This window comes from Nomascus leucogenys, unplaced genomic scaffold, assembly GCF_006542625.1.
Source record: "Nomascus leucogenys isolate Asia unplaced genomic scaffold, Asia_NLE_v1 Super-Scaffold_285, whole genome shotgun sequence".
Taxonomy (NCBI): Eukaryota; Metazoa; Chordata; class Mammalia; order Primates; family Hylobatidae; genus Nomascus; species Nomascus leucogenys.
Genome location: NW_022095770.1, coordinates 3292145 through 3318447, shown reverse-complemented (window position 1 = coordinate 3318447; position 26303 = coordinate 3292145). Strand labels below are relative to the sequence as shown.

Below are 26303 nucleotides of genomic sequence, written 5' to 3'. Positions count from 1 at the left end.
CCTGCACCTACCTGTCCACTCCTGGAGGCAACACTATATATAGTGGGTGCAGGGGCGGGTGGGGGTGGGAAGGGACAGAGAAGTCAGAGACAGCCAGTGCCCAGTGCCCCATTTCTTCTTTTTTTTGAGACAGAGTCTCACCCTTGTCGCCCAGACTGGAGTGCAACGGTGCGATCTCGGCTCACTGCAATCTCCGCCTCCTGGGTTCAAGCAATTCTCCTGCCTCAGCCTCCTGAGTAGCTGGGACTACAGGCACACACCACCACACCTAGCTAATTTTGTGTTTTTAGTAGAGATGGGAGAGAATCCAAAGGGCCCTGTCCCTCTGGGACACACACATACACCCCTTCCAGGGGAATGAAATAAGGGAGAGATAGGGAGAGACAGTTTCACCATGTTGGCCAGGCTGGTCTCAAACTCCTGTTCTCATGGGATCCACCTGCCGCAGCCTCCCAAAGTGTTGGGATTACAGGCGTGAGCCACCACGCCTGGCCATTTCTGACCTTCACAGACATCCCCCACCCAAGAACAAGAAGCTGAAAATGCCCTCAGAAGGTCAGAGAAGCAGAGGGCTCTTCTCCCCATCCCCACCCCAAGGGTGGACAAAGCCTTAGAAGGTAAGAGGGACACAGAGGCCCCTTTCCTAAGCAAAGGAAAGAAACCTGTCAAGTCAGGAGCTGAAGCCCAGAGCCCCTCCGCAAGGGAAAGACTTTGGGGTGATGGTGGGTGGGATGCAGAGGGGTCCCCTGGACATTCGCGGGACGTAGTGCTGACTGTGATGGCAGCCACGGGTTTCTTGGGCCTTTTCGGTGCATCCTCCCCGCAAGCCTCCACCGCGCTGTTCCAGGTAGGCTGAGGCTAGGCCCATCCAGGGCGGCACCGTGGCGCAGGACACCTCTTCCGTTCGGGCTTTCCGTCCTCGTGATTTCGCTCTCCATCTGACAGTCATCCATGGTGACACGGTGTGTCCCTTTCCCCTTAACAGGATCCTCAATGCCCATCGGAAAACGTTGTAAGGCGTTGAGCCCCCAACGCCCCTTCGCCGCAAGACCCTGCTCTGACCATCTTTTCCTGGTGAGGAGAGTCTGCACGGGGGAGCAGGGCGCCATATCCCAGAAAGAAACCTCTGTGCCTGGGAGTGAGGGACTCGCTAAGTAAAGTGAGGTCGAAGAGGGTGGAGAGGGGTAGGGTCCCAGTCACCACTGTCCTGAACCCACAGTTCAGTCCGGGCCCAAGATGGCCCCACAGGAGCACAGCGGGTTTCGGGCGCGGCAGGTGGAGGTGAAGGACCAGCTGCGGTGCGAAAGGGCCTGACCCGGGCGGCAGATCGCCTGCGGAGAGAATGACCGGCTGGGATGGAGGAGGGGCTGGGGCGGTGTGGGCGTGGCTGGGGGAGGCGTGGCTGGTGTGGTAGGCTTAAGCAGTGAGGGCGGGACTGGTGCGGAGGCGGGGTTGGGGCGGTGAGGGCGGGGCTGGGGCAGAGGCGAGGCTGGCGGAGTGAAAGCGGGGCTGGGGTGGTGAGGGCGGGGCTGGTGCGGAGGCGGGGCTGGGGCGGTGTGGGTGGGGCTGGGGCCGAGACGGAGTTTGGGCAGTAAGGGCGGGGCTGGTGCGGAAGCTGGGCTGGTGCGGTGAGGGCGGGGCTGGGCGGAGGCGGAGCTGGGGTAGAGGCGGGGCTGGGGCGGGGTGGGCGGAATTGCGGGCTGCGGGGCAGAGATGGTGATGGCGTCCGGAGGGCGGGGCTAGATGGACGGCCGGACTACAAGGGACGAGAGGCGGGGCTTAAGGTAGCAGGCGGCAGAGAGGATTGCCCAGGGGAGGGGTGGGATCGGGGACAGGGCTCAAGTGCTGAGGACCAGACTTGCGCCGGAAGCCCAAGCCGGGCTAGAGAGTAGGAAGGTGGATGGTGGGGGATGATAGGCTAGGCTTAAGATGGCTGAGGGCGGGGATACAAGCTGGTAGGGCCAGAGATGGGCTGGATGGAGCGTGATCGGCCTCCTCCTGGGAGATCTCAACCCACCTGAGTAGGCTTCTACCGGCCGAAAGAGAGACTGGGCCCTGGCCCTGATGGAATGGCCATTCTGAGCGTGAAGAACTGCGTCCCCCTCCCTTCAGGAAGCTCCCTGTCTCGCAAATTTCAGGGGGATCATCACTTCCCATCTCTCTGCCAGGTTGATCGAGTTCTGGATCTACAGGAGCCAGTTCTGAGAGGGAGAACTGGGGGTAGGAACGGGGTCTTTGAATGGCTGCGGGACTGCAGGAGACTTCCAGCAACCTCAGCTCCATGTTGGAGGAACATTCTGTACCTGCTGGGGGCTCTGTGTGGTGAGGGTCAGGAATGAGGGTGAGGGCCATCCCTGATGTACCAGGCCTCCTAGGTTAGGCCCAATGGTACCAAGCAAGACCTACCACAAAAGTTAAGGGTCCCAGTGCAAAATGAAAATGCAGGACTCCTTGCTACAAAAGTTATTAAGAATTATATTCGGCCAGACGTGGTGGCTCACGCCTGTAATCCCAGCACTTTGGGAGGCCAAGGTGGGGGCGGATCACCTGAGGTCAGGGGTTCGAGACCAGCCTGACCAACATGGTGAAACCCCGTTTGTACTAAAGATACAAAATTAGCCAGGCGTTGTGGCACAAGCCTGTAATCCCAGCTACTTGGAAGGCTGAGGCAGGAGAATCGCTCGAACACGGGAGGCGGAGTTTGCAGTGAGCCGAGACCTCGCCATTGCACTCCAGCCTGGGCAACAAGAGCAAAACTCAAAAAATATATATATATTCAAGACAGTAGCAGCAGAGCATTAAACCAAGCATGGGGCCGTGTGCAACTGCACAGGTTGCATGCCCATGAAGCCAGCCCTGATACCAAGCTACAAGCAGAGTGGGCAGGGTGCAGACCCTATTGTCCCCTCCTCCAAGGAAAAGGCAAGAGAGGCAAGCTCATCTACCATCCCTACCCCAGCTCATTTTTCCCAAAAGAAAAGGGAACATACCATTCCAGGAATTTCCTCTCATCCTCTCCTGGAGGGGAAAAAATGAATCTGCAGCCCACTTCCCCTCCACGGACACACATGGGAGCTAACCCCAGTTCCCAGAGCCACATTTTTTTTTTTTTTTTTTTTTTGAGACGGAGTCTCGCTCTGTCGCCCAGGCTGGAGTGCAGTGGCGCGATCTCGGCTCACTGCAAGCTCCGCCTCCCGGGTTCACGCCATTCTCCTGGCTCAGCCTCTCTGAATAGCTGGGACTACAGGCGCCCGCCACCACGCCCGGCTAATTTTTTGTGTTTTTAGTAGAGACGGAGTTTCACCGTGGTCTCGATCTCCTGACCTCGTGATCTGCCCGCCTCAGCCTCCCAAAGTGCTGGGATTACAAGCGTGAGCCACCGCGCCCGGCCCACATTTTTTTTTTTTTTAAGACGGAGTCTCTCTCTGTTGCCCAGGCTGGAGTACAGTGGTGGGATCTCAGCTCACTGCAACCTCTGCCTCCCAGGTTCAAGCAATTCTCCTGCCACAGCCTCCCAAGTAGCTGGGATTACAGGTATGTACCACCACACCCAGCTAATTTGTGTATTTTTAGTAGAGACGGGATTTCCCCATCACGGCCAGGTTGGTCTCAAACTCCTGACCTCAAGTGATCTGCTCCCCTCAGCTTCCCAAAGTGCTGGGATTACAGGTGTGAACCACCACGTCTGGCCCACAGAGCCACTTTACAATGCCCTGCCCACAGAAGGAGGGAGAGCATGCCCTGTCCCTCATGCCCTCTCCTCTCCTTTACCCTCTGCAGAGTTGAGTGAGGTGCAACAGCAGCTGCTGGCCATGTCCAGGGAGAAGGGGATCCTTTCCCAATAGATGGAGCTGGAGAGGGGCCTGGGGGATGACAACGAGGAGAAAATTGAGTTTGAGCTCATCCAGCTCCACCCCCACACTTGTGGATGGGCACTCTGAGGCCCAGAGAGCACACAAGACTTTAGGGCCACACAGCAGGCTCTTAGCAGAACTCTCTACAGAACTTAGGTCTCCGGATTCTTAATCCTTGCCCATCTCTGCTTCACTCTAGCATTAACAGGCAGAGGGGGGATCAAGGATGGGGACTGTAATAAAATAGCTTGTTGAATAGAAAGAGAGGCTGGGTGCGGTGGCTCACACCTATAATCCCAGAACTTTGGGAGGCCGAGGCAGGAGGATTGCTTGAGGCCAAGAGTTCCACACCAGCTTGGGCAACATAGCCAGACCCCATCTCTATTTAATATAAGAAATAATAAAAAATAAAAAGTAAAAGAATGGCAAAGTGATGCCATCTTGAAGCAAAACTGCCATGGTGACTGGTATTGGATTCCTGATTCCAGCAGCAAAGTCTTTAAACAATGCCTGTAGCATAGATAACCCTTGTATTAGTCCATTCTCACACTGCTATGAAGAAATACCTGAGACTGGGTAATTTATAAGCGGAAGACATTTAATTGACTCACAGTTCCACATTGCTGGGGAGGCTTCAGGAAACTTACGATTACGGCAGAAGGGAAAAGAGAAGCAGACACCTTCACAGAGCAGCAGGACAGAGTGAGTGCAAGCAGGGGAAATGCCAGACCATCAGATCTCATGAAACCATCAGATCTCATGAGACTCACTCATGATCATGAAAACAGCATGGGGGTAACCACCCCCATCACCCAATTACCTCCACCCGGTCCCACCCCCGACACATGGAGATTATGGTGATTATAATTCAAGATGAGATTTTGGGTGGGGGACACAGCCAAACCATACCAATCCCTCATAAAGTAACAATGCCTGTAACACAGATACTCCCTCATACAGATGTGTATCTAACCTCCCCAGTGGTCGTGACTTTTGCAAGACAGTCTGAGCCACGACTGGCTGCACCTGTTTTACTCTAAAAGCTTGTCATAGAAAAGATATTTTCTGGACAGCAGGTGTGGGGAACCACTTTTGTTCATAAGTCCCTATTAAATGTTTCTTTCTAAGAAGCTGGATTTGTCAGCCTCTTTCTTTCTTTCTTTTTCTGAGACGAAGTCCCGCTGTTGTCCCCCAGGCTGGAGTACAATGGTGTGATCTCGGCTCACTGCAACTCCGCCTCCTGGGTTCAGGCGATTCTCCTGCCTCAGCCTCCTGAATAGCTGGGATTACAGGCGTCTGCCACCATGCCCAGCTAATTTTTGTATTTTTAGTAGAGACAGGATTTCACTATGTTGGCCAGGCTGGTGTTAAACTCCTGACCTCAGATAATCCGCCTGCCTCAGCCTCCCAAAGTGCTGGAATTACAGGCATGAGCCACCACCCCTGACCTGTCAGCCTCTTTCTTTGGCCTTTCAATTCCCTTGGCCTTTGGAGGTAGGTTTGCAGATATCTGCTCACTGCAGAACAGGGACAGGGGCTGAAATTTAAATTTTTACTGAAAATTAAAATTTAAAATTTTACTGCAGGCCAGGCATGGTGGCTCACACGTGTAATCCCAGCACTTTGGGAGGCCAAGGCAGACAGATCACCTGAGGTCAGGAGTTCGAGACCCATCTGGCCAACCTGGTGAAACCCCATCTCTACTAAAAATACAAAAATTAGCTGGGCATGGTGGTATGTTCCTGTACATACAGCTACTCGGGGGGGCTGAGTCAAGAGACTTGCTTGAACCTGGGAGGCAGAGGCTGCAGTGAGCCGAGATCGTGCCACTGCACTCCAGCCTGGGCGATAGAGGAAGACTCTGTCTCAAAAATAGACAGATAGATAGATGATAGATGATAGATGACAGATTAGATAGATAGATAGATAGATAGATAGATAGATAGATAATACAATTTTACTGCAGACCACTTCTGAAGTTTGTGGCTCCCTAAATGCAAAGCATCCTGTGATGTTTTTTCTCCACTGTGCAGATGGAAACCATCCTGGACTAGAATTTCTTTCAGGGAGAGGTGGAGCCCTTCTGTCTTTACTTTGAGCTGCTCAGGGGGTTCTGAAGTGAGGAGCTGAAAGTGGTCAGGCCCTGATGGGACTCTGTGGCCTTGACATACAAGGAGACCAACGAGACAGATCCTCCTTACACCTGGGAGCCAAATGCCTCGACACTGCTCTGTGTCCTGTAAGCCAGCCTCTCCAACTTTTGGGTGCTGGCCAACAACACTTGGCTCTCCAGATATTTTATTCATCAGGGATCCCCAGCCCTGCCCGCCCATGGCTAGGGAAGACAGGGTGGGGCTTGAGGACAAGCCTAGGGGAGCTGGTGAAAATACAGAGTAGCGGCCGGGCGTGGTGGCTCGTGCCTATAATCCCAGCACTTTGGAAGGCCGAGGTGGGTGGATCACCTGAGGTCAGGAGTTCAAGACCAGCCTGGCCAACATGGTGAAACCCCATCTCTGCTGAAAATGCAACAATTATTCGGGTGTGGTGTCGCGCATCTGCAATCCCAGCTACTCTGGGGGCTGAGGCAGGAGAATCGCTTGAACCCGAGAGGCGGAGTTTGCAGTGAGCCAAGATTGGCACTCCAGCCTGAACAACAAGAGCGAAGCTCAATCTCAAAAAAAAAGAAAAAGAAAAAAAAAAAAAAATACAGAGAAGCTCCAACACGTGCTCCCATGCATCAGCAGGGGCTCAGGAAGAGGTGGGTTGCTGGGAGGATCACCTGACAGAGGAGACTTCTCTGGATTTGGGCTGGAGGCTGGCAGTGGCCTCCTTGCTCAGATGGGGCTGATGGGTAAGGGGATTGGCAGTGGAGGGGTGGGGGCAGTGAAGGCTGACACCTTGAAGCTGGATACTGAGTTTGACACACTTAGAGCTGAACACTGATGTCTGTTCAGTCAGAGTTTGGGGAGGTCTTGGACTCCAAAGCTGATTTGGGAATTTGGGAAGAAACATTAAAGCTTTTTAGAGAATAAGGAAAGAGTATGGCAGCTTTACTCTGTTCAGAAAGGAGAATTTATGGAAGTATAGCTCACAATCTGTGATCTGCGACCCCAAACATCCAACCTCCCATATGAGAGATAAAACACAGCATCCCTAGGAAGCATTCTTCCTGTGCCTCCACCAGGCAGTCATGCCCCAGCCCAGCCTGTCTTCATCCCTAACCATTACCATTCCACCTCCTTTTGTTCAGGGCAGGTCTGGGAATATGTTCGTGTGAGGGGTCACTTCTTGCAAATGCTCCAGTTATCCTGCACCCTTCAAGTAGGCTCCAAATCCTACAACATTCTCCTTGCCCTCCCAACTCCAAGAGTGCCAGCTTCTTCCCATTCTGGCCAGAGTTTGTGACTTCCATGAATGCCCATTATCTACTTTTCTCTGTTTCCTCTGGCCCCTTGCTGAGGGGGAACTCAATAATAATAAAAAGGAAGCCAGGCACAGTGGATCACACCTTAATCCCAGCAATTTGGGAGGCCAAGGCGGGCGCATCACTTGAGGCCAGCAGTTCGAGACCAGCCTGGCCAATGTGGTGAAACTTCGTCTCTACTAAAAACACAAAAAATAGCCCGGTGTGGTGGTGCGCACCTGTAGTCCCAGCTACTCGGGAGGCTGAGGCAGGAGAATCACTTGAACCTGGGAGGCGGAGGTTGCAGTGAACCAAGATTGTGCCACTGCACTCCAGCCAGCAAGAAAGTGAGGCTCGATCTCAAAAAACAGCAACAAAAACAATAATAAAAGGGAAAATGAGTAAGGAAATAATGCCCTGTCCCAATGACTGTGTCTGTCTGCAGTGCACTCTATGGGTCAGAGAGACAGAAAGGGTCCCACGGGGCAGGTCCCTGGGGCTTCCTCTCCTAAATCAATTCCCTCTTCTGATCGCCCTCTCCTAACAACCCTGCGTGGTCACAAGCTTGGTCTCTAAATCAGAGGTGATCATTATCCATCACTACCTTGATTGATCACCAGAGGGAGGTAGAGAGCAAAGTTTACCGCCTGCCTGAGCAGCACTCACCCCATGCCCTCCTGCCTCAGCATTAAGTCTCTTTTAATTGACCTGAAGCGTCCTTACAAGGCAGTCTAACTTAAATATCCGCCAGTACAATTTAAATTCTGCCCCAGGCCGGGTGCACTGGCTCACGCCTGTAACCCCAGCACTTTGGGAGACAGAGGCAGGAAGATTGCTTGAGCCCAGGAGTTCAAGACCAGCCTGAACAACATAGGGAGACTCCCTTCTCTACAAAAAATTGAAAAGTGAGCCAGCATGGCTGGGCGCAGTGGCTCAAGCCTGTAATCCCAGCACTTTGGGAGGCCGAGGCGGGCAGATCACCTGAGGTCAGGAGTTCGAGACCAGCCTGGCCAAGATGGCCCGTCTCTACTAAAAATACAAAAAATTAGACAAGCATGGTGGTGCGTGCCTGTAATCCCAGCTATTTTGGAGGCTGAGGTAGGAGAATCGCTTGAACCCGGGAGGCAGAGGTTGCAGTGAGCCAAGATTGCACCATTGCACTCCAGCCTGGGAGACAGAGCGAGACTCCATCTCAAAAAAACAAAAAAAAAGCCAGGCGTGGTGACACATGCCTATAGTTCCAGGTACTGGGAGCAGGGAGCGGGCGCTGAGATGAGAGAATCCCTTTAGCCCAGGAAGTCAAGGCTGCAGTGAGCCATGACTGCACCACTGCACTCCAGCCTGGGCAACAGAGTGAGAACCTGTCTCAAAAAAAAGAAAGAAAGAAAAGAAAAAGACGCAGCCAGGCACAGTGGCTCAAGCCTGTAATCCCAGCAATTTCAGAGGCCAAGGTGGGTGGATCACCTGAGGTCAGGAGTTCAAGACCAGCCTGGCCAACATGGTGAAACCCCGTCTCTACTAAACATACAAAAATTAGTTGGGAGCGGTGGCATGTGCCTGTAATCCCAGCTATGCAGGAGGCTGAGGTAGGAGAATTGCTTGAACCCAGGAGGCAGAGGTTGCAGTGAGCCGAGATTATGCCACTGCACTCCAGCCTGGGAGACAGAGTGAGACTCCATCTCAAAAAAAAAAAAAAAAAAAAGAAAGAAAAAGAGGCAGGGCACCCTGGATGGGAGGAAGGAGCACCACCAAGACAAGCCTAAATGTGGATATTTTCATTCCAAAAGCACAAAAACTTCAACCTGGCTAACCCCGAAAGCCCATATATCTCCTCCCTGCCTTGAACTCACCAAGCCCCCTGCTTGGAATACCAGTAGGCAGTCTGGGGGAATGGGGCAATGTGGTGCAAGCAGGGTCGGGATGACACCAGGAGTGTGAGGACAGGCCCGGCAGAGTGCTCTGAGATCAGAGCGAAGGCGGGAGAAATGAGAGAAGCAAGACTTCCTGGTCAGAGGAGAGAAAGCTGACTAGATGGGCTTTGCGGGTCCTCAGGGAGAGCAGAGCCACGTGCGGCTTTTAGATGCCACTGTTCTCCAGATCTTTGCAGAATCCACTAGACTAGGAACCTTGGCCTGCAGCCAGTGGGAGAAGGGTAGTCACTGGGAAGAAACTCCCAAAAGTCTGACTGAGGCAATGCTAGGCTGGTGAGAAGGTGGGAGTGGGATTACCTTACCCGGAGCTGATTAAGGCATACGGAGACTGCACAGCCTCAGGACTATATGCTGAAATGCAGGTGTCATGTCAGTGTAGTGGCTGAGAGATACAGGGAGAAAGAGGTGGAAATCCAGGAAGAACCAGGAAAACAGACAGAGATGAAAAGACTGTAACACACAATAGGTTTCTATGTAAATATGTGCTTGTGATAGGGACCAGATGACTAACGACAACTTTTTTTTTTTTTTAATCGGAGTCTTGCTCTGTTGCCCAGCCTGGCATGCAGTGGCGCGATCTCGGCTCACTGCAACCTCCACCTCCTGGGTTCAAGTGATTCTCCTGCCTCAGCCTCCCAAGTAGCTGGGATTACAGGCACCTGCCACCATGCCCAGCTAATTTTTGTAGTTTTGGTAAAGATGATGTTGCCCTCATGTTTGCCAGGCTGGTCTCGAACTCCTGACCTCAGGTGATCCACCCACTTCGGCCTCCCAAAGTGCTGGAATTACAGCCGTGAGCCACCACACCCAGCCTAACGACAACCTTCCTACACACTCAAGCCCCCACCTCTGCCTCTCCTAAGGAGAAGGGACGTTTGATTGCTGGAATGGCTGGAGCTGTGGAAGGAGGATGAAGTATTGGATGGCTGCAGTGAGCCGTGATGGAGCCACTGCACTCCAGCCTGGGTGACAGAGCGAGGCCCTGTCTCAAAAAGGTGTAGGGTGGATGGGAAGGAACGTAAAGAAAAAGAGAGTGAGAAAACCAGAGAGGCAGGGGCAAGGTTTGGCTTTGTTCTGTTTCAAGACATAGAGAAGAGATATTTGGGAACATCTGTCATATTGAATGAGACTTTGGGGACACAAGTGGAGTGATGACTATTTTAGGGAGTTTTCCTGAGTGTGGAATGGTCTAGTCTCATTCACCATCAGCCCCTCAAGGAAACCTTCAGTAAAGATGGAATTGGCCGGGTGCGGTGGCTCATCCTGTAATCCCAGCACTTTGGGAGGCCCAAGCAGGCGGATCATGAGGTCAGGAAATCAAGACCCTCCTGGCCAACATGGCGAAACCCTGTCTCTACTAAAAATACAAAATTAGCCAGGCGTGGTGGCACGTGCCTGTAATCCGAGCTACTCGGGAGGCTGAGGCAGAGAATTGCTTGAACCCAGGAGGTGGAGGTTGCAGTGAGCTGAGATTGCACCGCTGCACTCCAGCCTGGAGGACAGAGTGAGACTCCTTCTCAAAAAAAAAAAAAAAAAGATGGAATTTACTCTTCACAGCATTCAGGGTTGCGTTTCTTTTTCAATGAGTGGTACTGAGAAGAGCCTCAAGGTGGGAGCAGGAAGGCTCTGCTGTGTCAGGTTATACCTGCACATATGCATGGCCACATAGCCCAACACTGTAAGGGCCTTGCTTGTAAGTCCCTTATTCTGTCCTCTAGCAATGTGACCATGTAGGCAACATTTGAAATTCCTTTAAAGTTCCTTCTAGGCAGAGATTTAAGCTAAGAGGAGGACCTGAGTGACCTCTGGGGTGACATCTGAAAGCCCACGACAAGCCTCCTGGGCTTTTCCATGAATTACGCTGTGCCCCTGCCTACAGATATGCTTATGTGTGTATACAATATTCTGTGAGGAGCAGAGACGCTGAACACTAAACAACAGAAACCCATTTGTTCTAACTCCATCTCTGCCTACTCAGACATCTGCTTCTAGTGGTATCAGAGCTATGTCTATGTAGCTAAAACAAATGGAGTAAGGCAGCAATACACACAGGCTGACAAGCCCCGGATGGAGGGCGGCACTGCAGATGCTCTGCTCTCTGCTGGAATGTGTGGACATACAGGAATCCCTATCCCAGGACACCTGCAGACCCCCACCATGAATCTGAGATGCTCCCCAATGACGGTGATGATAACAGAACAAAGATGCCATCCCTGGTCACTCACACATAAGCACACACACACACACACACTCCCACTGCCTCCCTCTGCACCCCTCCCAAAGGCACCTGCCTTCCTCTCCTCTTGATCCACAAGCCAACCTCCAGCTGCCACCTCTCTATCAGCCTTAGCTACCCCCACCCACGCTGGCACCTGCCTGGCAGCTCCCTATCCACCCCCTCAGCCCTCAGGAGGCCAGGGCACATGTGAAACAGGTTGATGCTGTTCTCCCGGAAGTGGAGCGGGAGGGGGGTGGGGTCACTAGGGCAGGCGGGGTCCCTGGAAGCCTCTGTCCCTGCATAAAACAGCCTGTCCTGGCAAGGGACAGTCATCCTCTCAACCTACAGACCCAGCGAGCCCTAGGCCCTCACCCCAGACCCAGGTGCTGGACAGGACCCAGCCCCGCTCCCAGGTAAGAACTTGATGACAGCAGGGAAGGCAAGGGTGCTCTGAGGACACAGGGAGATGGGGGGACCAAGAAGGGCACGGAACTCCCCTAGAGTCCAGTGGGATAAGTATCCCTATAGGCCTTGAGGAGGGAAGGGAGAGGCAGGCCTGTGGACATCTCTCCGGTGAAGAGGAGGCTGCTGTTGCCCAAGCCCTTCCCAGGTGCACCCAGGTGGCACCAGGAGGTTGTCCTGCCCCATCCTGGCCCTCCCAGGAATGAGGGTAAAAAAAAAAAGCACCTTCAAGCTGGCAGAACAGCCCCACGCATCTGTGCCGTGCTTCCTGCCCCCCTGCTGCTGTGAAGTGCCCGTGGTGGATGTGGGGTGCTTCCACGCCAGCTGGTGTGGCCTCTTCCACCCACGGGGATAACTGGGGTGTGCCGATAGGCCACCCAGCCAGAGCACCTGGACTCAAACTTCAAAGACAGAGACTTAAGATGTTGACCCTCAGGTCAGGTGCAGTGGCTCACACGTGTAATCCCAGAACTTTGGGAGGGTGAGATGGGCAGCTCACCTGAGGTCAGGAGTTCGAGACCAGCCTGGCCAACATGGCAAAACACCATCTCTACTAAAAACACAAAAATTAGCTGGGCATGGTGGCAGGCACCTGTAATCCCAGCTACCTGGGAGGCTGAGGCAGGAGAATCACTTGAACCCAGGACATGGAGGTTGCAGTGAGCCGAGATCGTGCCACTGCACTCCAGCCTGGGCAACAAGAATGAAACTCCGTCTCAAAAAGAAAAAAAAAATGTTGCCCCTCAGGTTCCCATGGGCCCCACATTCTCCAGGGCCCTCTCACCCTAGCGCACACCTCTCAGGGCCACATTCATTGATTCTTTCCACACACATTTGCCAAGCTCGAACTCTGTGCCAGGTGTGGTACTTTCTGCTGCAGAGGTGACTAAGACCCATTTCCTGCCCTCTGGGAAGTCACAGATGAGGAGCTGATAGGGTCAGGTGAGCAGATCATAACAACAGGAAGGTGCATCAGAAGAGCGCTTTGGAAACACAGATACAGTCACCAGCTGCCTGGAGGACTGAGGGAAGAGGTCCCAGGAGGTGACCTAAATTGAGTGTTAGATCCGGAAGGGGGTATTGTAAGCAGAGGGGGCAAAGGTGAAGAGCATCAAAATGCCTGGATCCTGGCTGGGCACAGAGGCTCACACCTGTAATCCCAGCACTTCGGGAGGCTGGGGTGGGAGGATCACTTGAGCCAGGAATTTGAGCCCAGCCTGGGAAACATAGTGAGACTCTGTCTCTACAAAAAAATTTAAAAATTAGCCAAGTGCATGACTGCAGTCCCAGCTACTCAGGAGGCTGAAGTGGAAGGATCAATCAAGCCTTGGCAGTCAAGGCTGCAGTGAGCTGTGATCACGCCACTGCACTCCAGCCTGGGCAACAGAGTAAGACCCTGTCTCGGAAGAAAAGAGAAGAAAGTGAAGCGAAGCAAGGCGAGGCGGAGGGAAGGAAGGAAGGGAAGGAAGGAAGGAAGGAAGGAGGGAGGGAGGGAGGGAGGGAGGGAAGGAAGGAAGGAAGGAAGGAAAGGAGGGAGGGAGGAAGGAAGGAAGGAGGGAAGAAGGAAGGAAGGAAGGAAAGAAGGGAGGGAGGAAGGAAGGAGGAAGGAAGGAAGGAAGGAAGGAAGGAAGGAAAGAAGGGAGGGAGGAAGGAAGGAGGGAAGGAAGGAAGGAAGGAAGGAAGGAAGGAAGGAAGGAAGGAAAGAAGGGAGGGAGGGAGGGAGGAAGGAAGGAAGGAAGAAAGAAAGAGAAAGAAAGAAAAGAAAAGAAAAGAAAAGCTCCAGCTGGGCTCCGTGGCAGTGAAGAAAATGAGTGTGGAGTGAGAAAAATGCCCTTGACAAAGAAAAAGGAGGTGTCGCTTTGCTGGCCATCTATGGGACTTTGGGGCAACTCTTTCCACTCTCCAGCCCTAGGTTCCTCATCATAAAATGTAGACTCCCTTGGTTCTTTCCAGCTGTGATATGAGACAATCCAGGCATCTCTAAGAGCTCTCCCTGCCCCAGAGCCGGGTAAACCCTCTCTGCAGGGGCCCAGCCCATATCCCGGGCTCCTTGGCAGTGACCTTGACACTCTCCTGTCTCCCCACCTCCACAGAGACAATGACCATGTTTGAAAATGTCACCCGGGCCCTGGCCAGACAGCTAAACCCTCGAGGGGACCTGACACCCCTTGACAGCCTCATCGACTTCAAGCGCTTCCATCCCTTCTGCCTGGTGCTGAGGAAGAGGAAGAGCACGCTCTTCTGGGGGGCCCGGTACGTCCGCACCGACTACACACTGCTGGATGTGCTTGAGCCCGGCAGCTCACCTTCAGGTCAGCCTCGAGCAGGACTGGGAACTGAGGGATACTGAGGGACGGGGGCTGGGCACCTGGCCTGCAAGGAGGACCTCAAAGCTCCCTCTGGCCAGAGGTGATTAGATGTCATCTAGCCCAAAGTCATCACCAGGAGCTGAGGAGGCTGGGGGTCGGGGGATACCTCTCAGCTCAGCCTCTTTTATTTATTTACTTGTTTGTTTTTGTAGAGATGGGTTCTTGCTTTGTTGCCCAGGCGGGTTTCAAACTCCTGGGCTCAAGCAATCCTTCCACCTTGGCCTCCCAAAATGCTGGGATTACAGGCGTGAGTTACTGCGCCCAGCCAGCCCAGCCCCTTTCGTCTTTTCCCTCCTGCAGACCCAACAGACACTGGGAATTTTGGCTTTAAGAATATGCTGGACACCCGAGTGGAGGGAGATGTGGATGTACCAAAGACGGTGAAGGTGAAGGGAACGGCAGGGCTGTCGCAGAACAGCACTCTGGAGGTCCAGACACTCAGTGTGGCTCCCAAGGCCCTGGAGACCTTACAGGAGAGGTGAGAGTGGGCAGGACCGAGGGTCGCCCGGGATGTGGGTGGGGCAGTGCATGGAAAGGGTGCTTGGGGCCTTGAGTTGAAAGGTAGGACCCCTGCACTGACCTTTGCCAATGTGGTCACCACAGGGGAGCTCTTGAAGGCAACCCTTCTGGCCCATGGCTACACCCAGGCCATTTCCTAGTCACACCTCCCAGTACTGCCACCCTCCCCAGGACCACCTCCCCACTGTCACACATGCACGGGAAGGATGATGTCCACACTAGCTTGCTGTGTGATCTTGGAAAAGTCACCTCTCTTGGGACCTCAGTTTTCTTTTCTGCAAAATGACAGGATTGGATGATCATCTCTAAGGCTCTTTCTAACTCTGACTATGCAATACACTAGAAAAAGGAGGGATGGGTCTTAACGGCCCCCAGCTGAGACCTGAGCACTGTGTTCTGCTCCCATAATTGAAGCCTCCTGCCTGACCCCCATACACACTAAGCACGCCCTCAGGAATGCTGCCCCACAGCACAAAGGGTGTGGCAGGTGCCACATTGATGCTGGGCACCACGGATGTTTGGCTTGACACGGGAACTGACTTTTAAGTAGTTAAGTAGTGGTTGAAAGAAGGAGGTAAGGACTGTGAAGGCCAGAAGGAAGGGCCAGGGTAGTCATCCAGCAAGAATGTATATAGTAAAGCACTCTACTACGGGCTGGGGTGCACCTAGAACATCTTTGTCCAAGAACCTTGCAGTCTAGGAAGGTGAAAATTTTAAAAACCTGTGCAACAGTAATTATAACCAAAGCCAAGAAGTGCTGAGTGCTGTAGGGATGGTTTGACTGAGTCTTGTGGCGGGTCAAAGGGACTTCTGGCTGGAGAAACAAGGGAAGATCTCACAGACATGGCAGCCTCTGTTTTGGGCCTTCAAAGATGAGCAGAAATTGGGCATGCAGGGCTGGGAGAAGGGTATTATGAAGGCACACAGGTCAGCAATCTCAAAACCACCAAGGGCCAGGAACAGCCAGCATGGCAGGGACAGAAAAGATCTGAGTAGAACGAGCAGGAAATGCAGGTGAACCCAAACCATGGAAGAGGCAAGTGGCAGCTCCAGGAGACTGAATTGTAGGCACCAGGAAGATCCTGAAAATGTTCTGATGTGTCCCATGACTAATCCAGCCAGGTGGAGGAAGTGTGTCAGATAGGGGAACAGGAACAGGGGTTTGAAGCAGTCAGACAAGGCAAGACACTTTTCTTCTTTTTTTGTTTGAAACGGTTTTTTGCTCTTGTTGCCCAGGCTGGAGTGCAGTGGTACGATCTCGGCTCACTGCAACCTCCGCCTCCTAGGTTCAAGCAATTCTCCTGCCTCAGCCTCACGAGTAGCTGGGATTACAGGTGCCCGCCACTACACCCGGATAATTTTTTAATTTTTTAATTTTATTTATTTATTTATTTTGAGATGGAGTCTTGCTCTGTCACCCAGGCTAGAGTGCAGTGGCATGATCTCAGCTCACTGCAACCTCCACCTCCTGAGTTCAAGCAATTATCCTGCCTCAGCCTCCCAAGTAGCTGGGACTACAGGTGTCTGCCACCATGCCCAGCTAATTTTTTATATTTTTAGTAGAGACAGAGTTTCACTATATTGGCCAGGCTGATCTCGAACTCCTGACTTTATGATCCGCCTGCCTCGGCCTCCCAGAGTTCTGGGATTACAGGGAAGTAATCCCAGTTAAGTAGTGGTTGAAAGAAGGAGGTAAGGTGGCACGTGAGCCACCGTGCCCGGCTAATTTTTGTATTTTTAGTAGATATGGGGTTTCACCATGTTAGTCAGGCTGGTCTTGAAGTCCTGACCTCAGGTGATCTGCCTGCCTCGGCCTCCCAAAGTGCTGGGATTACAGGCGTGAGCCACTGCGCCCGGACTTTTTTGTTTGTTTGTTTGTTTGTTTTGAGACAGAGTCTCTCTCTGTCGCACAAGCTGGAGTAAGGTGACATGATACCAGGTCACTGCAACCTCCGCCTCCTGGGTGCAAGCAATCCTCCTGCCTCAGCCTCCTGAGTAGCTGGGATTGCAGGCGCACACCACCACACCCAGCTAATTTTCGTATTTTTGGAAGAGATGGGGTTTTACCATGTTGGCCAGGCTGGTCTCAAACTCCTGACCTCAGGTGATCTGCCCACCTCGGCCTCCTAAAGTGCTGGGATTACAGGCGTGAGCCACCACCCCCAGCCAAGACACTGTTCTTCTATCCCATGAGCAATGAAAACTGAGGACCCGAGCTGGGGAAGGGCAAGAGGAGTGAAGAGGGAGGAATGGATGCACCACCCATTGCCAATGGTGATAGAATGGCCTGAGCTTGGTAGCTGATTGCAGGATGAGGGAAAGGGTTTTGTCAAAGGTGACTGTGAGATTTTACCCAGGTTGTGACATTATAGGACATTAAAGGTACCATTACAGGTGACAAACAGGAAGACACAGGTTAGAGGTAGATTTGGAGATTGTGAGTTCCTTTTGGATGTTTTGAGTTTCTGGTTCTGCTGAGACATCAGCTGAGAATGTTTAACAGGTGGTTGGAAATAAGGGCCTGGAGCTCAGGAGAGAGGTCAAAATGAAGATATACACAAGGTAATCAGCAATATAAAGATTAAAACTTTGGGAGCCAGGGGAGGACTCTCACTCCCGTAAGTCCAGCACTTTGGGAAGCCAAGGCAGGATTGCTTGAGCCCAGGAGTTCAAACCAGCCTGGGCAAGAGAGTGAAACCCCTATCTCTACAAAAAATGCAAATATTAGCCAGGCATGGTGGTGCGCCTAGAGTCGCAGCTACTCAGGAGGTTGAGGCAAGAGGATCACTTAAGCCCAAGAGCTCAAGTCTGCAGTGAGTTATGATCGAGCCACTGCACTTCAGCCTGGGCAACAGAGTGAGACCTTAAAAAAAAGAAGAAAAAACTGTAGGAGTGAGTTTGGTGGGGGGAGCTTTTGGAGGGAGTTGAGAAAACAGGACTGAGAACAGAATCTTACAGAACATAAAATTTTAGAGAACCAAAGAAACTGGAAAATGAGGTGCAGACAGAATGGATAAGATTTAGAAACTAGAAGTACTGGAGTTGAGCCAGGGTGGTACAGTGTGACTGGAAGCCAAGAGAAGCCAGCGTTGCACGGAGAGTTTCCACAGCAGGATCGAGCATTGCACAGAGTTAGGCAACGTCATTGAGACTGATAGGTAAGAGATCATTGTAATTTCAGCTGAGTAGTGGAAATAGAAGGCAAATTATAAAGAATTTAGGTGGACCAGGCATGGTGGCTCACATCTGTAATCCCAACTATTCGGGAGGCTGAGGCAGAAGAATCACTTGAACCCAGGAGGCAGAGGTTGTAGTGAGCCAAGATCATGCCACTGCGCTCCAGCCTGGGTGACAGAGTGAGTGAGACTCAGTCTCAAAAAAAAAAAAAGAATTTTTTTGATATATTTGCCAATGAAATGAAGGAAAAAAATAGGATAGTAATTTGAGGGAGTGGCATGATCAAAGCGAACAAATTTGTTAGGATTAGGGACACGTTTATATATGGAAGCAGACAGAAGGAGCAAGTGGAGGGGAGGAACTGGTGTTAACAGCAAGAGAGAGCATAAGACGTGGAGAGAAAGGATCCCAGAGAGATGAATAGGGAGGAAAGAGGGGGGCGCATCTACCCCTGAACTGGAGGAAACGGGGGTAAGAAGCACCCAAGAGGCCCTGTTCCCGGCCAGGTGCTGGCCCAGACAATTGCCGAGTTTATCTCTGAGCAACCCAGGAGGTCAGCATCATTATACTCATTTCATAGATGAGGCAACTAAGACTCAGAGAAGCTGCCCTGCCGGTAAGCATGAGATCTGGGTTTCAACCTCAGCCCTAGTCCAGAGTCCTCACTCCTTCCCTGCCACCACAATGTCTAGCTCCTGGGAAGGACAGAAGGAAAGAGGAGGATGTGGTACAGGCAGGAAGGAGCGCTGAACGGTTCCCTTATGTTTCTCCTGCCACAGGAAGCTGGCAGCAGACCACCCATTCCTGAAGGAGATGGAAGATCAAGGGGAGAACCTGTATGTGGTGATGGAGGTGGTGGAGACGGTGCAGGAGGTCACACTGGAGCGAGCCGGCAAGGCAGAGGCCTGCTTCTCCCTCCCCTTCTTCGCCCCATTGGGGCTACAGGTTTGATTCAAACACACACACACACACTCTCACACCCACACTCACACTCACACATACACATTTACATTCAGCTCTTCCTTGGAGGCTTCATTAGCTTTGCCTGATCAGCACCCACCGAGGATGCTGAAAAGGGCCACTCCTTCCCCCGGCTCTTCAAGATCCAAACCCCAGACACATGCCCCCTCCCTGGTCAGTGGCACCCAGTGAGGGCAGATCGCTGCACCAGATGCCACAGGGAACTACTGGGGAAAGGGAAAGTCACATTCCTGGGTTTTCCCTCATGGTGCTCCCAATCCAAAGAGGAGACAACTTTACTCTCAGAAAGTCCTCAGGTTCATAGAGGAGACACAGAGGCTAAAGCCCAGAGAACACAGGCTTGGAAAAGCCAATGGAAATAAGGAATGGTCTCCATACCTCTATTTATTGCATCTAAATATTCAAGGGATGATTTGGGATTTGGAGCTGGGAGTAGGGGTTAGTCATGGAAGGTGTCCTGAAAGAGGTAAGCATGGGACAGATAGTGAAGAGGAAGAAGGAGCCAGGGCTTGGATGGAAGCTCTAGGGTGATGTACAGGCAGGAGATGGAGCAGGTCTGCCCGGTTCCCTTCATGTATCTGAACCAGGAAGACAGATACAGGTCACTACAGGGAAAATCAGCAGAAATGAGCGCAAGGACTTTGAAGTCCTTCCTCAGAGTCCAGACCAGGGACACCATTGAAGGCTTCCAACTTCTTATCTCCCTGAAGGCTCTCAGCCCTGACCCTGCACCTCCCCCAACTCGCACTCCCAATATCTCATACTTAAGATGTCCAGAGATTCACAAATTCTCATTGTCTAATTCTAGGGATCCATAAACCACAAGGAGGCTGTAACCATCCCCAAGGGCTGCATCCTGGCCTTTCGAGTGAGACAGCTGATGGTCAAAGGCAAAGATGAGTGGGGTGAGCAGAGACCCGCATGTTCTCCCCACAAGATGAGAATTACCTGCACCAATACTGAGGCACCCTGGTCCCCTCTTGCGGAAATGTCAGAGAATGAGTAGGGGGGTGTATTGTACTGTGATACGACTGCAGCCATGGAGCCTGCTCTGGAGAGAAGGGTGAAGAGGCTCCTGGATTCTGAGCATCTTCTGGGTGCTGGGCACTGTGATCATTGGGGGAGGGGGTACAAAGATGAACATGCACCGCCTCTGCTTTCAAGAAGTCTGTGGCCAAAGGATGAAACAGACAGAGACTGGACTGGAAGGTAGAAAGTAGTGTTCTTATAGTAGAGAATTTATCAAGGAAGAAAAGATTGCTTCCAGCAATGGAGGTTGAAGCCGGGAATTAAATGAAGCATTTGGGGTGCAAGGTCCTAGCCCTTAGCAGAGCCCTTTGGCTTGAGACTGAAGAAGGGAATGTAGGGCAGCTGCTAAGTGTCCTCCTGCCCTCCCTCCCTTGCCCTTCACAGATATTCCACATATCTGCAATGATAACATGCAAACCTTCCCTCCTGGAGGTAAGTGAAATTGCTTACGGGCTTCCCACATCTTCCGCCCTACCCCTGACATTATCTGCCAAAATCCTCCACCCTCTCCTAGCTTATACTATAATCCCCCAAGGAGCCTCTGCTTTTATTTCCCAAGTCCCTAAGAATACCTAGTCTCAAGTTTAGGAAAGACAGATAGAGGCATATAAATACTGTCCAAGAGAGATCTAGAAACAGACAGACAGAGACCGGAAGGCACAGTCAGAAGCAGAAGTAAGACTTGGAGACAGAGTGTGCTCTCGAATTGTGGGGGTGGATGAGCTAGCATAATCTCCCTGTGTTTTTATAATGATCACTGATGAAACTGCCTTGAAGACTGTTTTAGATGAAAAGGCAAAAATGGGTTTTGTGCTGACAGATGTGCATTTTTTCTGTCTTCAGAAAAGTCAGGAGAGGAGAAGGTCATCCATAAGTGTTTCCTTTCATTCCACTGAAACTTTCTTGACTCAGAATTTTAAAACTCCAGTCTTTTTCTTTCCTTCTGACAGGACTGACAGGGAAATAGCAGAGCGAAACTCAGCAAATAATTGTCCCCGAAACATGGCAGAAATTCCAATAGCTTGGGAAAAAACAGTGTGGAAAGGGGGAGTCTTTGGACAAGATGCCCAGGTGGTCTGATGCCTGAGACCTTTGTCCTCAACAGCCTTAGTAGCAGCCAGGCACAGTGATTCATGCCTATAATCCCAGCACTTTGAGAGGCTGAGGCAGGAGGATCCCTTGAGTTCAGGAGTTCAAGACCAGTCTGGGCAACATAGTGAGACACTGTCTCCATTTAAAAAAAATTCTTTTTTTTTTTTTTGACATGGAGTTTCACTCTTGTTGCCCAGGCTGGAGAGTAGTGGTGCAATTTCAGTCCACTGCAACCTCCACCTCCCCGGTTCAAGTGATTCTCCTGCCTCAGCCTCCAGAGTAGCTGGGATTACAGGCACCTGCCACCACGCCCTGCTAATTTTTTGTATTTTTAGTAGAGAAGGGGTTTCACCATGTTGGTCAGGCAGGTCTCGAACTCCTGACCTCAGGTGATCCACCCACCTCAGCGTCCCAAAGTGTTGGTATTACAGGCGTGAGCCACGGCGCCTGGCCTTTTTTTTTTTTTCTTGAGACAGAGTCTCAATTCTGTCGCCCAGACTGGAGTGCAATGGTGAGATCTCAGCTCACTGCAACCTCCGCCTCCCGGGTTCAAGCAATTCTTGTGCCTCGGCTTCCTGAGTAGCTAGGATAACAGGCGCGGGTCACCACACTCGACTAATTTTTAGTATAGATAGGGTTTCACCATGTTGGCCAGGCTGGTCTCAAACTCCTGACCTCAGGTGATCCTCCCACCTTGGCCTCCCAAAGTGCTGGGATCACAGGTGTGAGCCACTGCACCTGGCCTAAAAAAAAAAAAAAAAAAAAAAAAAAAAAAAATTGAGAGTCTTAGTAGCTATAACCTGCTACATACGCATCTGCAACTCGGCCGCCCAGCAACTGGGGCCAGAGCCACTGAGTCACAGTAATGCCAGGAACAAGGTAGCTGGGCTCCCCCAGGAGACAGGCAGGATGTATTTCCTCATCTTCCTTAGTGTCTCATCCCCTGGGTATGGCTGCCATTCTGAAGGATTGCATTCTTATCTTCTTTTTTTTTTTTTTTTTTTTCTCAGTTATCCAGGCATCTGATGTTGGTAAGGAACTTTGTGAGTTTCTCCCAAGACTTTGGCATGGAGGTAGCATTAGGGGTAGAGAGAGGAGAAGGCAAAGTCATTCTTCTTTGTCAACTAACTCATGAGAAGGGAAAACAGACCTTCTTTCTCCACTTTTTGCTGGAGTCTCAAAGAAAAGTCAAGTGTGTACTGATATGGGATGAGGCCTGGGATCTCGGGAAGATTAACTGTTGGGTTAGATGATACATGCACCCTGGGCCACCTTCTCGCCCCAACCCTCAGGTTAGGGTTGGTGGATAGTTCTGTCACCACATTCCTTGGTAAAGAAAAATGGGGGCTGAGTGTAGAAGCCCTGCAGGGGGAATACTGACTGGAGGGGAAGGTGCCCGATGGAGGGCTGTGTGTCCCATTATCGTCCCCATAGGGGACGTACATGAAGGCTTCAGGGCACTGAAAGAAGAAGTTCAGAGAGAGACCCAACAAGTGGAGAAGCTGAGCCGAGTAGGGCAAAGCTCCCTGCTCAGCTCCCTCAGCAAACTTCTAGGGAAGAAAAAGGAGCTACAAGACCTTGAGCTCGCGGTGAGGACCTAGTGGAAGTGGGGAAGGGTGGGAGAAGGCATGTTTTGGTGAAGGTTTGGTGGGGGCGGGTATTGCAGCAGGTGGGGAGATCTGACAGGGGCAGGAGGTGAGTGGCCAGGGGAGTCCATCTTAGATACCTTCCCCAAGGCTGGCCACATGCCCCAAGGCTGCCAGGCCACTGCTCCTCCCTTTGTCCCCTGGAAAAGGGCAAAGAGTGGGTTCCCCCAAGGCACATGCTCCCTCTGATGGCCAGAAGGGCCGTCTGCTGGAGGGGCTGGAACCTTCCCTTTCCAGAGTCCAAAACTCAGGGAACAAGGAACCCAGGAGTCCAGTACTGTTCAGGACATGAGGCCTCGAAAAAGAAATCAGGAAATGGAGAGAGTTCCCGCATGTCAAGGGGTTATTATGTGCTGGGCCCTGGGTTGGGCCCTTTCCTATGTTATCTTCAATAGTCGCCCACCTTCCCCCACAGCTTGAAGGGGCTCTAGACAAGGGACATGAAGTGACCCTGGAGGCACTCCCGAAAGATGTCCTGCTATCAAAGGAGGCCGTGGGCGCCATCCTTTATTTCATTGGAGCCCTAACAGGTAAGTGGGGAATAAGGTCTTCATTTATAGATCTTTTCAGTAATAGGAATGAATCGCTTGAATCAATTCCCAAATGGATAAATAAATGAATGAATGAATGACAAATTATACCACAGTTAAGTAGTTTATATCTACATTTTTATAAATTGGTTTCATGGCTGGGTGCAGTGGCTCACGCCTGTAATCCCAGCACTTTGGGAGGCCAAGGCGTATGGATCACCTGTGGTCAAGAGTTTGAGCCCAGCCTGGCCAACATGGTGAAACCCCGCCTCTTCCAAAAATACAAAAATTAGCCGGGCGTGGTGGCAGCTGCCTGTAATCCCAGCTACTTGGAAGGCTAAGGCAGGAGAATCGCTTGAACCCGGGAGGGGGAGGGTGCAGTGAGCCAAGATCACTCCATTGCACTCCAGCCTGGGCAACAGAACGAGACTCCATCAAAAAAAAAAAAAATTGGTTTCATTCCTAAGGATTTGCTTGGTCACATTGGGTGGTCTGAGAAGACAGCCTAGTCTTGCTAATAGAGGTTGAATAACCCTAGTTTTATCAGCAACATATTTAAAATTTCTGTGTGTATAGCTAAGCTCATCACTTCTATCCTGATACCTGTTAGCTTTAACTTCAGGGAGTAACATTTTCTTATCTTGCCCCTAAAAGCTCTTCTTCCCTCCACATTTTCTAGTTTTCCACTTAGAAAAACTCTCTGGCCCTTCAGTTGTAAGCCAAAATGTTTGTTCCCTTAAGAAGCCTGCCCTCCGACTCCAAGACCAAAGCGGACCCCCCCAGCTATGGCTCCCTTAACACCTGCATTGTAATTACATCCAATGAATGAAGGCTGAAATTCTGGAAGTGCGCTATTTGGAGGCTGTAGTCCCCTCTGCACCAGCAACACACATCTTTCTCTGCTTTTTTACTCCAGAGCTAAGTGAAGCCCAACAGAAGTTGCTGGTGAAATCCATGGAGAAGAAGATCCTACCCGTGCAGCTAAAGCTGGTGAGGGAAAAACAGCAGATGCTGGGGAGAGTCTGGGAGTAGCTGCAGCCAGTGGAGATGTAGATTTCGCCTAAGGATGGAGCCATTCTGGAGGACCCCCGTCTTATCCCAGGGGCTTATGCCCACTCCTCCTTTCTCTCTCTATTTCTCCTTTTTTGTTATTTCACAAGAGGTAGAAGACTGAATTTCTGGGCAATAATCTGGGTTTATTTAGCCTGATCTTGGGAGAAGAGACAGAAACTCTGGCCTTGCTTATTCCTAGCCAAATATTGTAAGCAAATTTTTTTTTTTTTTTTTTTTTTTTTTGAGACGGAGTCTCGCTCTGTCGCCCAGGCTGGAGTGCAGTGGCACCATCTCGGCTCACTGCAAGCTCCGCCTCCCGGGTTCACGCCATTCTCCTGCCTCAGCCTCTCCGAGTAGCTGGGACTACAGGCGCCCGCCACCACGCCCGGCTAATTTTTTGTATTTTTAGTAGAGACGGGGTTTCACCGTGGTCTCAATCTCCTGACCTCGTGATCCGCCCGCCTCAGCCTCCCAAAGTGCTGGGATTACAAGCGTGAGCCACCGCGCCCGGCCGCAAATTTTTTTTTTTTTTTTTGAGATGGAGTTTCACTCTTTTTGCCCAGGCTGGAGTGCAATGGTGCGATCTTGGCTCACCACAACCTCCGCCTCCCGGGTTCAAGAGATTCTCCTGCCTCAGCCTCCTGAGTAGCTGGGATTACAGGCGCCCACCACCACGCCCTGCTAATTTTGTATTTTTAATAGAGACAGGGTTTCACCATGTTGGCCAGGCTGGTCTCAAACTCCCAACCTCAGGTGATCTGCCCGCCTCAGCCTCCCAAAGTGCTGGGATTACAGGTGTAAGCCACCTCGCCTGGCCTATGAACAAATTTTTTAACGTGTCTGAGTCTGTCTCAATTTATTCCTCTGTAAAATGGGGCTAAAAATCAATGCGCTGCCCACTGTATAGGGCTGTTCAAAGGCCCAGATGGGGTTGTAATGTAAAGTAAAATAAGGAATTCTAATGAGGGGAATGTAAGCTTCTTGTGATTTTTGTGAGTTAGGAGAGGAGAGAGGTTTCCAGTTCTTTCTTTTCATGCTGTTTTGATTCCCTCCAGGTGGAGAGCGCAATGGAACAGAACTTCCTGCACGATAAAGAGGGTGTTTTCCCCCTGCAACCTGAGCTGCTCTCCTCCCTTGGGGACGAGGACCTGACCCTCACGGAGGCTCTAGTCGGGCTGAGTGGCCTGGAAGTGCAGAGATCGGGCCCCCAATATATGTGGGACCCAGACACCCTCCCTCGCCTCTGTGCTCTTTATGCTGGCCTCTCTCTCCTTCAGCAGCTGACCAAGGCCTCCTAATTTGCCTTTTACATCTGCTTCATGACTCCCTAATGCCTTCCCAACCTCATAGTGCTGTGTCCTTACCACCTAAGGGCATTTCAGAGCCATCAGCTGAAGACATCTGAAGTCTCAGCTGGTCACCCATGATAACCAATCTCCACCTGCCCAACCATATATCACCCCCTACCCCTCCAGCTCCGCAACCCACTAAGCCCATCTGCTGATGCTTAAATTTTCTTTTCTTTTCTTTCTTTTTTTCTTTTTTTTTTTTGAGATGGTCTCGCTCTGTCGCCCAGGCTGGAGTGCAGTGGTGTGATCTTGGCTCACTGCAATCTCTGCCTCCCGGGTTCAAGCAATTCTCCTGCCTCAGCCTCTCGAGCAGCTGGAATTACAGGCACGCACCATGACACCCAGCTAATTTTTGTATTTTTAGTAGAGACGGGGTTTCACCATGTTGCCCAGGTTGGTCTCGTACTCCTGGCCTCAAGTGATCTGCCCGCCTCGGCCTCCCAAAGTGCTGGGATTACAGGCGTGAACTACCATGCCCGGCCTATGCTTAAATGTTCTAGAAATAGAAGCACTCAGACTTTTAAAACTATGAGCCATTTCAGCAAAACTCAGAAAAAAAAAAGATTAATTTCCTATCCTAATCCCTCCTACTTATACTTCCCCAAAAAACAAGCTCTACTAGAATTAATGGAAAATATTATGTCAATCTTAGGATGATATGTCTTTTGGTGTTTTTCTTTAAAGAATTTA

At 51.4% G+C, this 26303-nt stretch overlaps 1 protein-coding gene across 1 annotated transcript; it reads left to right on the top strand.

Annotated features, from left to right (window-relative positions):
- Positions 1-13966: 13966 nt before the first annotated feature.
- On the top strand, positions 13967-25743 carry GSDMA (gasdermin A). The gene is made up of 11 exons (XM_030808142.1): positions 13967-14180; positions 14538-14715; positions 18713-18878; positions 19723-19819; positions 20328-20375; positions 20787-20819; positions 22046-22066; positions 22470-22624; positions 23097-23211; positions 24128-24201; positions 25320-25743. The coding sequence occupies exons 1-11, from the start codon at positions 13967-13969 to the stop codon at positions 25560-25562; spliced, it is 1344 nt and encodes a 447-aa protein (XP_030664002.1). The 3' UTR covers positions 25563-25743.
- Positions 25744-26303: the final 560 nt, after the last annotated feature.